This window comes from Mobula hypostoma, chromosome 11 (genome assembly GCF_963921235.1).
Source record: "Mobula hypostoma chromosome 11, sMobHyp1.1, whole genome shotgun sequence".
Classification (NCBI taxonomy): Eukaryota; Metazoa; Chordata; class Chondrichthyes; order Myliobatiformes; family Myliobatidae; genus Mobula; species Mobula hypostoma.
The window spans coordinates 112621842-112633198 of record NC_086107.1 but is presented as its reverse complement, the minus strand read 5'-3'; the positions used below and the strand labels follow the sequence as shown (position 1 = coordinate 112633198).

Sequence of the window (11357 nt, the reverse complement as noted above, 5' to 3'; positions counted from 1 at the left end):
GTCCGTAGCTCCGTGAAAGTGGCTGCACAGGTCGCTAGGTGGTTAATAAGGCTTATGGAATGCTTGCTTTCATTAGTCGAAACATTGAGTTCAAAAGTCAGGAGATTATGTTGGAACTGGTTAGGCTACATCTGGAGTATTGCATACAGTTCTGGTAACTCCACTATAGGAAGGATTTTGAGGCTTTGGAGAGGCTGCAGGAGAGGTTTACCAGGATGTTGCCTGGTTTAGAGGGCATATCCCATCATTTAGAGTTGGTCACGTGGCCAAGTGGTTAAGGCGTTCGTCTAGTTATCTCAAGGTCGCCAGTTCGAGCCTCAGCTGTGGCAGCGTGTTTGTGCCCTTGAGCAAGGCACTTAATCACACATTGCTCTAGTGTCTGTGCGAGGAATGGCGCCCCACACAGACTTCCAATCTGCGCCTTGTAAGGCATGAAAATACTCGATGCAGGCCTCTCATGGTCTGAGTCAATGTTCCCCCTCCCCCCATCATGAGAGGCTTGAGAAACTTGGATTAATTTCTTTTGAGTGCCGGAGGCTGAGGGGAGATCTGATAGAGGTTTACAGGATTATGAGAAGCAGAGATAGAGTATCTTTTTCCCAGGATAGAAATGTCTAACTCTCAATATTCCCGGATTTCAGTGCTTTAAAAGGGATAGAGAGGGGGGAGAAAGGGGAGGAGGGGTGGCATTAGTGGTCAGGGATACTATTACAGCTACAGAAAGGGTGGGTAATGTAGCAGGATCCTCTTTTGAGTCAGTATGGGTGGAAGTCAGGAACAGGGAGGGAGCAGTTACGCTACTGGGGGTATTCTATAGGCCCCCTGGTAGCAGCAGAGATACAGAGGAGCAGATTGGGAGGCAGATTTTGGAAAGGTGCGAAAATAACAGGGTTGTTATCATGGGTGACTTTAACTTCCCTAATATTGATTGGCACCTGATTAGTTCCAAGGGTTCAGATGGGGCAGAGTGTATTAAGTGTGTCCAGGGCGGATTCCTGTCACAGTATGTGGACAGGCCGACGAGGGGGAATGCCATACTAGATCCAGTACTAGGTAATGAGTGGGCACGTGGCCAAGTGGTTAAGGCTTTGGACTAGTGACCTGAAGGTCATGAGTTCGAGCCCCAGCCGAGGGAATGTGTTGTGTCCTTGAGCAAGGCACTTAATGACACATTGCTCTACGACGACACTGGTGCCAAGCTGTATGGGTCCTAATGCCCTTCCCTTGGACAACATTGGTGTCGTGGAGAGGGGAGACTTGCAGCATGGGCAACTGCTGGTCTTCCATACAACCTTGCCCAGGCCTGCGCCCTGGAGAGTGAAGACTTTCCAGGCGCAGATCCACGGTCTCGCAAGGCTAACGGATGCCTAAAAAAAAACTAGGTAATGAACCGGGTCAGGTCACAGATCTCTCGGTGGGTGAGCATCTGGGGGACAGTGGCCACTGCTCCCTGGCCTTTAGCATTATCATGGAGAAGGATAGAATCAGAGAGGACAGGAAAATTTTTAATTGGGGAAGGGCAAATTATGAGGCTATAAGGCAAGAACTTGCGGGTGTGAATTGGGATGATGTTTTTGCAGGGAAATGTACTATGGACATGTGGTCGATGTTTAGAGATCTCTTGCAGGATATTAGGGATAAATTTGTCCTGATGAGGAAGATAAAGAATGGTAGGGTGAAGGAACCATGGGTGACAAGTGAGGTGGAAAATCTAGTCAGGTGGAAGAAGGCAGCATACATGAGGTTTAGGAAGCAAGGATCAGATGGGTCTATTGAGGGATATAGGGAAGAAGAAAGAAGCTTAAGAAGGGGCTGAGAAGAGCAAGAAGGGGGCATGAGAAGGCCTTGGCGAGTAGGGTAAAGGAAAACCCCAAGGCATTCTTCAATTATGTGAAGGAAAAAAGGATGACAGGAGTGAAGGTAGGACTGATTAGAGTTAAAGGTGGGAAGATGTGCCTGGAGGCTGTGGAAGTGAGCGAGGTCCTCAATGAATACTTCTCTTCGGTATTCACCAATGAGAAGGAACTTGATGATGGTGAGGACAATATGAGTGAGGTTGATGTTCTGGAGCATGTTGATATTAAGGGAGAGGAGGTGTTGGAGTTGTTAAAATACATTAGGATGGATAAGTCCCCGGGGCCTGATAGAATATTCCCCAGGCTGCTCCACGAGGCAAGGGAAGAGATTGCTGAGCCTCTGGCTAGGATCTTTATGTCCTCATTGTCCATGGGAATGGTACCGGAGGATTGGAGGGAGGTGAATGTTGTCCCCTTGTTCAAAAAAGGTAGTAGGGATAGTCTGGGTAATTATAGACCAGTGAGCCTTACGTCTGTGGTGGGAAAGCTGTTGGAAAAGGTTCTTAGAGATAGGATCTATGGGCATTTAGAGAATCATGGTCTGATCAGGGACAGTCAGCATGGCTTTGTGAAGGGCAGATCATGTCTAACAAGCCTGATGAGTTCTTTGAGGAGGTGACCAGGCATATAGATGAGGGCAGTGCAGTGGATGTGATCTATATGGATTTTAGTAAGGCATTTGACAAGGTTCCACACGGTAGGCTTATTCAGAAAGTCAGAAGGCATGGGATCCAGGGAAGTTTGGCCAGGTGGATTCAGAAATGGCTTGCCTGCAGAAGGCAGAGGGTCGTAGTGGAGGGAGTACATTCAGATTGGAGGATTGTGACTAGTGGTGTCCCACAAGGATCTGTTCTGGGACCTCTACTTTTCGTGATTTTTATTAACGACCTGGATGTGGGGGTAGAAGGGTGGGTTGGCAAGTTTGCAGATGACACAAAGGTTGGTGGTGTTGTAGATAGTGTAGAGGATTGTCGAAGATTGCAGAGAGACATTGATAGGATGCAGAAGTGGGCTGAGAAGTAGCAGATGGAGTTCAACCCGGAGAAGTGTGAGGTGGTACACTTTGGAAGGACAAACTCCAAGGCAGGGTACAAAGTAAATGGAGGATACTTGGTAGTATGGAGGAGCAGAGGGATCTGGGGGTACATGTCCACATATCCCTGAAAATTGCCTCACAGGTAGATAGGGTAGTTAAGAAAGCTTATAGGGTGTTAGCTTTCATAAGTCGAGGGATAGAGTTTAAGAGTCGCGATGTAATGATGCAGCTCTATAAAACTCTGGTTAGGCCACACTTGGAGTACTGTGTCCAGTTCTGGTTGCCTCACTATAGGAAGGATGTGGAAGCATTGGAAGGGGTACAGAGGAGATTTACCAGGATGCTGCCTGGTTTAGAGAGTATGCATTATGATCAGAGATTAAGGGAGCTAGGGCTTTACTCTTTGGAGAGAAGGAGGATGAGAGGAGACATGATAGAGGTGTGCAAGATATTAAGAGGAATAGATAGAGTGGATAGCCAGCGCCTCTTCCCCAGGGCACCGCTGCTCAGTACGAGAGGACATGGCTTTAAGGTAAGGGGTGGGAAGTTCAAGGGGGATATTAGAGGAAGGTTTTTTACTCAGAGAGTGGTTGGTGTGTGGGATGCACTGCCTGAGTCAGTGGTGGAGGCAGATACACTAGTGAAGTTTAAGAGACTACTAGACAGGTATATGGAGGAATTTAAGGTGGGGCGTTATATGGGAGGCAGGGTCTGAGGGTCGGCACAACATTGTGGGCCAAAGGGCCTGTAATGTGCTGGACTATTCTATGTTTTATGTTCTAACACCAGAGGGCATGCATCGAAGGTGAGAGGGGGTGGGTTCAAACGGTACGTGAGGGGTAAGTTTTTTACTGAGTGGTGGATGCCTGGTATGGTGATGGAGGCAAATACATCAGAGGTTTTTAAGAGACGTTTAGATAGCCGCATGAATGTGAGGAAGATGGAGGGATATGGACATGGTGTAAATTGACTGGGATTCGTTTTGGTTTTTTAAAAATTTACTTTTTGGCTGGTTCGGTACAACATTGTGGGCCGAAGCGCCTGTGCAGTTCTATTTTCTATTTAGTAATGCTAATTATGAGATAAATAGGACCAAAATATATAGGAACAGAATTAGGCCATTCAGCCCATCGAGGCTATTCTATTCAATCATGGTTCAGTCATGCCAGTCCCTCTGGCAGCTCAGTTCACCGGCCTGTCTTCGGATCTTCCTTCCAGTGGTCCCTCTAAACACCAGCTGGCAGCGGGCTATATAAACCGGGGCAGGCTCTATTGCTTAGTCTGAGGCCGGATCCACTAGACGGGATTCACAGCCAGGTGGGGAGATCGGCCTGGAGTCCTTACCAGCCGCCCCCCTTCAAAGTGAGTAACAGTGATTTAACTGTCAAAGCAGACCATTGAATCCTGCCGAAGGGTCTCGGCCCGAAACATCGACTGTACTTTATTTCCATAGAAGCTGCCTGGCCTGCTGAGTTCCTCCAGCATTTTGTGCGTGTAGACTGAAAGCTTCAGACATCTTTTCATTTGAGAAATTCATTTTATTGCATTAATTTTAATATATTAATATTTAAAAGCCACCCATGCAAATCCGCTCCCTTCACTGGGAAGACCCGCTACAGTCCATTCGGCCCGTCTGTTTCAATACTGAACACAACGTCCAGACGCTCAAGGCACCGAGGTGGCCTGGGGAAATGGGGGTTAAATTCTAAATGAAGACCCGTTTCTGCTGCATGCCGATCGCAAAAGGGATTAAAAATGTAATTCATGGGAATAGATTTGCACTCTTCATTTTTTTTTCGCGGTTCGGCGGGGAAAAGAAAACGAGGGGAAAAAAAAGAGCTCGAGCGTGTGTAGGTTGCATTTTGTCAGTTCCGAGTGGATTCCTGTGATAAGGTAACTTGGACCAGGAACGGAATCCATCCATGAAATGTTAACCGTGTTACGTCATTGACTCGCTCTGCCGCAGAATTAGCGGAACTCATAGGCTCTCCTAGTCCAGACAGCAATCGTTCAGCCTACCTTCTTGGAGTTGGCAACATCCTCTTTTGCACTCTCTTATTGTGAGCTAGAGGGGGAGAGAGAGAGAGAGAGAAAGTATATGTGTGTGTGTGTTGTGTTTGAGTGCACGGTAAATGTCATTAAAACACGCGATACGAACCAAGGGTAAACGTAGGCAGTGCTGAGCCTGTCAGCTAAAACCAAATAGAGAAATTGAGGGATTTGTAGTTTTCTCTTAGGCGCTTTTAGTTTCTCCTGTTGGTGTGGATGTGAGTGCGAATCAGAGAGAGAGAGAGAGAGAGAGTGTGTGTGTATGTGTGTGTGTGTGTGTGAGTGAGTGAGTGTGTGAGTGAGTGAGAGAGAGAGGGAAAGAGAGAGATACAGAGTGTGTGTGTGTCTGTGTGTGTGTGTCTGTGTGTGTGTGTGAGTGTGTGTATATGTGTGTGTGTGTGCGAGCGACCAACAGGGAGAATCCTTCCTATCACTTCCCTGTGAAACTGGCGATTTCTACCGAGCAGAGAGCATCATTTGAATCAAATCTTGCGGCCGTAAGTAACCCTCTCTTTCTGTGCCTTGTTTATATGGATGTTGCTTTGTTCGGCGTTTGTTTATTAAATGGGTCGTTTTGTAACGAGGTGCCAGCTCCTCGTCGCGGCAAACAAATGCAAAATAAATTAATAAAGCAAGAATTTGGCAATAAAATATATCACGCAGCTAGAATGAAGCAAGGAAGCAGCTTGCTTTATTTCCCCCATCTGCCAGCTCTTCGGAAGGCTGCATTCTTGAGCACTGCACACCGACAGTGCTCTCTAAGGCAAGGATAATTCCCTTTATAACATTATCAACATGATATTTCTCCCTCCCTCCCCGCCCGCAATTCTTGACTTATACCCTAGTATTATGCAGAGAGACTGACTTATTACGGGTTATTCTGACTACTGTGTGGATTTTAATAGCTGCCACTGGATTTTTTCCCCTCTACCTCTCTCTCAGACTAGTAGGCGATTCAGTCTTCGCGAGGCACAGTCTACACAGAGAACTCCCTTTCTGTCTCCTGTGTGTTCGCTTGACCATCGGTAGCATAAATCGCCAAACTGGATAGATAAACCGCTGCCCCGGCAGTCTGCGTGGCCATTCATTCGCCGCCGCTTTCCCGCAAAAAAAAACAGATATAAAGCGAAACCAACCATAGATCAGCTAAAAAACAGAACACCATTGTAACCACAGCGAAAATCGAGCCTGTCTTTCTGCCTGCTTCCTTATTCCTGTAGTTGTACCCATTTGTTTCTCTGTAAACAACCACTTTGCCTTTCTGTAGTTACATCTGCCCGTGTAATTCCTTGTCCTCCTCAAATGTATATATTTTTCTATCCATTTATTTATCCAACCTACCCATCTGATTTATCATTCGCGATCTATTCATGCTGCATATTTCTGTTTATGATCCCCTCTTTCCATTTTGTGTTGCATCTTTCTTCAACGAGGGGACCGCAGCGCCGCCACTGGTGGGAGGGTGTAAGTGCAGCCGGATAAGTTTCCATTACTGTAGAGCTGTACCGCTCTCCCTCTTGTCTGCCCACCTGCCTCCTCTGTGATCCTTTAACTTGTCCGCAGCTGACTCTGTGATATGTCCTTCCCCTCTATTATTTATTATGGGACTGTTTCTGGATTATACCTTCATTTAACCCCTCCCCCCAAGCCTGATCCGAAGGCTACTACACTTGCTGTATGTATCAATATTTTAGGTTTCTATGATGCTGCCTGACACGCATCAGAGGTCACGGGGAATGAGGTTAAGGACCATGATGGAATGGCGGAGCAGACTCAATGGGCCGAAAGGTCGAACTTTGCTCCTACATCATATGGTCTTCCTCCATTGATGCTGCCTGACCTGCTGAGTCCCTCCAGCATTTTGTATGTGTTGCTCTGGATTTCCTGCACCTGCAGAATCTCTTGTGTTAATGTTATAGGTTTGCTGTTGTCAGCTATGCCTGTGAGCTGTCTCCTTCCGCACCGTTCTAATGGGAGACCGGCAGTGTAAACGTTAATCTGTAGCTACACTCTCACGGCACTGGGGCGCGCTCACTAGATAGAGACAGGAACTTTTTAACCAAGGCAGAAACGCGAATGTATGTTTAAATCAGATACTGGCTTAAGTCTGAGCATCCTGGTCCAATTCTCCCCAATCTTTCCATCAAGCCCTGACTTGCTACGGGAGTTGACGGAAGGACCAAGTTACCTGGTTCACTCTCTAATACCGAGGAGTTATTGGAGATTGGGCAGGTATGTTGTCACTGTAATCGACGTTTTCTTTTCCCTCTTAATCAATTAATCTTCCTGGCCAAAGTGTTAACCCGAAATGTGCGGGAGGGCGGTTCAACGTGGCGATACCGTTTCTCACCATCCAGTGTCTGTAGGTGAGGGCAGGGAGCGATGTTCACGGATTCATACCTACCGGTAATCTCACCAGAAGCACCGCAGGAAGGCAGGAGCGCGCGGGCACATACACACGCACGCGCACACGGACACACTCACACTCACACTCACACACACACACACACACTCACCTAGGCATCCAGACAAACAATAACTCCACACACACACACACACACACACACACACACAAGCGCACATATACCCCATTATAACAGTACCGCTCTCCCTCTTGTCTGCCCATCCGCCTCCTCTGTGATCCTTCAACAAGGATTACAACGTACAATATACCCCTAAACATCTAGACAAAAAATAATCCCGAACACACACACACACACACACACACACGGGTATACGTGGTCAAACAGTATATACACGTATTGGTACACATACTCATGTATATAGTTCAAATATTCCCTGACAGATACAAGAAACACAAACAAAATGCTGGAGGAACTCAGCGGGCCCCGCAACATTTATGGAAAAAAGTACATTCGACGTTTCGGGCCGAGACCCTTCGGCGGGACTTTTTTCCACAGACGCTGCCTGTCCCGCTGAGTTCCTCCAGCATTTTGTGTCCATTGCTCTGGATTTTCAGCATCTGCAGATCTTCTCTTGTTTCCGACGGATACCTGCTTGCTCTGAGGCACAGACTGGTCTACATGGAAGATACACACTAGTGCATCTATAGATAATTATTTACAATGAACTAAACGCGTACACAAGCATTCACAAAATGCACAGAAACGCGTCGAAGGGAAGACGCGCAAACACTGAATTGAAGCCACTGGCAAACGGAGGCACAGACGATTTGCCACGATTACATACAGGGACGCGCGCGCACACACACACACACTCACACACACTCACACTCACACACACATACACTCACACTCACACACACACACACACTCACACACTCACATTCACACACACACTCACATTCACACACACAGACGCACTCTCTCTCACACACACACAGACACACATTCTCTCTCACACACACACACTCACTCTCTCACACACACACACACTCAGTCTCTCTCTCTCTCACACACACACACACACACTCACACACTCACATTCACACACACACTCACATTCACACACACAGACGCACTCTCTCTCACACACACACAGACACACATTCTCTCTCTCTCACACACACACACTCACTCTCTCACACACACACACACTCAGTCTCTCTCTCTCTCACACACACACACACACACTCACACACTCACATTCACACACACACTCACATTCACACACACAGACGCACTCTCTCTCACACACACACAGACACACATTCTCTCTCTCTCACACACACACACTCACTCTCTCACACACACACACACTCAGTCTCTCTCTCTCTCTCACACACACACACACACACTCACACACTCACATTCACACACACACTCACATTCACACACACAGACGCACTCTCTCTCACACACACACAGACACACATTCTCTCTCTCTCACACACACACACTCACTCTCTCACACACACACACACTCAGTCTCTCTCTCTCACACACACACACACACTCACACACTCACATTCACACACACAGACACATATTCTCTCTCACACACACACATACACACACACACACACGTACGTTCCAAACAGTCCACTCACTGACAAGCACCCTGTGTGTTCGACTTGAAGTGTGACTTGGTGACTAAGTGTCACTTTAAGGAGCCCACGCTCACGTTGGCAAGCAGAGCGACCGCACACGCTCACACGCAGCAACACACTGCCCCTCCACACTCGCGCACAGCCACATTTAGCTGTCCCCGTCTTTCCACGCAGCTGCGTTTACCTACCAACAGTCGCACACGTTCAGCACCCACCCACTCACCGATATAATCACACGCCGGTTCGCACTCTCGTACGGAGGTCTCTTCCCCAGTCAGTTCGTCTTCAGATTGCAAATGGAAAATCGCCGACGTTGGCAGATAATTTCCAATCCACACTTTGCCTTAGCAGGCGAACGGTGCAGAAAATGGTCGTTTGATTGACTCCGAGTTAGGAACAAGGACCCTTGCCCCTCCGTCCGATTGGGTTTAGATTGATACAGAGGGAGCAGATCCCCACTCTCTTATGCAAGGATTACAATAAATTCTCGCTAAATATTAATGCGCTCTTTTCTTACAATTTATACACAAAACCCCGTTTTAAAATTAACAAAAAAATGCAGATTAACAGCCCTTGGACTACATATAAGCGATTCAATTCCAAAAAGCCCTCCATGGACGTAAATCTAATTTACATCGAAATTGCTCCTTGTCGTGACAGTAAGGCTAATTAAATATACTTTTAGCTTGATAAAGGGAGTGCTTTCTAATTATATGTTGGTTAAAAAAATAATGAAGATTTAAAACGTTACTGTACCATGTTCGGATACTTAAAGTCATTCTCCCTTTTATTTAGTCTTCTGTGGAGCTCTTGACTGAACGTTTTACCATCTCTCAGTGATTGCAACGAGGCTCGAATAGCTGCAGGTCATTATAAGATTCAAACATTTAGTGACTGCTTTCTGCTGCAATGCCTGGTCTTTTTTTTGCTAGTCGTGCAGATTTTAATTGTTGGTGCGGGGCACTTCTTCGACCTCCACAACGACTTCCCAAAGTAGTTTTCAATTAGCTCTCCCCCCCTATAAACACACATAAGAAAGGATAAACCGCAGAACACCCCCAAAACCCCCTTTCGCGCCCCCTCTGACTTGACGGATTTGTAAACTATATGTTTAAATCATCTCCCGCCACCTGCCAGAGATTTAGATACATTTTATCCTCAACACTTCCTAAGAGTAAGAGCATGTTGTACAATACGACCTGACTTTGACACCAGAATCACCTTAATTTTCGCTTCGTCTTGCAGGTTCCGAAAAGGAGTGACGAAAAAGTCCTTTGGAAACTCGGCGTTTGGTTCCTCTCAAGAGTCTCTCTCCTCACCCCCTCCCGTTCCTCTCTCTCAACCCCCTTCTGTTCTCGGTGTCTTCAACTTCCAGCCACGCACAGTCTTCCTGTCCGAAACCTCTTCCCGCTCTCTCGGTAGGAGTGAGCAAGGGAAAGTGAAGTGAGGGAGAGAGAGAGTGAGAGAGAGAGAGAGAGAAAGAGAGAGAGAGAGAGAGAGAGAGGGAAAACAAAGCAATGACGAAAGCCACCTGACTTATCCGCGGTTCGAAGAACTAACACGTGCTTTTGCAAGGAAAAAAAACGTCACCCAGGCAAAAATCTATCCCATATGATCAGTTCAGTCTGTGTTTCCTCTTTCCGCGGGCGAAAGTCTGGAAACAAACCTCCTTCCAAGTCATGTTTGAAAGGAGATATGGGCAAAAACGAGGAGAGCGACAAAATTGTCATCAATGTTGGGGGCATTAAACACGAGACGTACAGGAGCACGCTTAAGACTCTGCCTGGCACCAGACTCTCCTGGTTAACAGAGCCGGACGCCTCCAGTAACTTTGATTATGACCCTAAGACCGACGAGTTCTTCTTCGACCGGCACCCCTCCGTCTTTGCCTATGTGCTGAACTATTACAGGACGGGCAAGTTGCATTGCCCGGCGGATGTGTGTGGACCGCTCTTCGAGGAAGAGTTGGCTTTCTGGGGCATCGACGAGACGGACGTGGAGGCATGTTGCTGGATGAACTACAGGCAGCACCGGGACGCGGAAGAGGCGCTGGACAGCTTCGAAACCCCCGAGCCCGACGACGAGGAGGACGGGGACCTCAAGAGACTATGCCTGCAAGAGGACTCTGGAAGGAAACTGGGCTGGTGGAAGAAACTCCAGCCCAAAGTCTGGGCTCTCTTTGAAGATCCTTATTCATCTAAAGCTGCCCGGGTAATATGTGTGTGCGTGTGTGAGAGAGAGAGAGAGAGAGAGGAAGAGAGCGCGCGGGAGAGGTGACTTAATGAATCCAATTCATATTGTGTTCTTCAGGGATGCAACTGTGTTCTCGTTTGCTCCTGGGTCTGTTCCTCTAGAATGAGGATATGGGAGACAGCGACAGGGAGAG

At 47.4% G+C, this 11357-nt stretch overlaps 1 protein-coding gene across 7 annotated transcripts in view; it reads left to right on the top strand.

Annotated features, from left to right (window-relative positions):
• The first annotated feature begins 4473 nt into the window (after positions 1-4473).
• The window catches only part of LOC134354123 (potassium voltage-gated channel subfamily C member 1-like), a 232180-nt gene continuing 225296 nt past the window's right edge, over positions 4474-11357 (top strand). For 6 of the 7 annotated variants that reach the window (XM_063062912.1, XM_063062911.1, XM_063062909.1 and 3 more), the window contains exons 1-2: positions 4474-5438; positions 10217-11182. In XM_063062912.1, the coding sequence (XP_062918982.1) occupies positions 10583-11182 (600 nt within the window). In that variant the 5' untranslated portion in view covers positions 4474-5438; positions 10217-10582. Of the gene's footprint in view, positions 5439-7145; positions 7174-10216; positions 11183-11357 lie in introns of those variants that run through there. The other variant, XM_063062908.1, reaches the window with a different exon arrangement.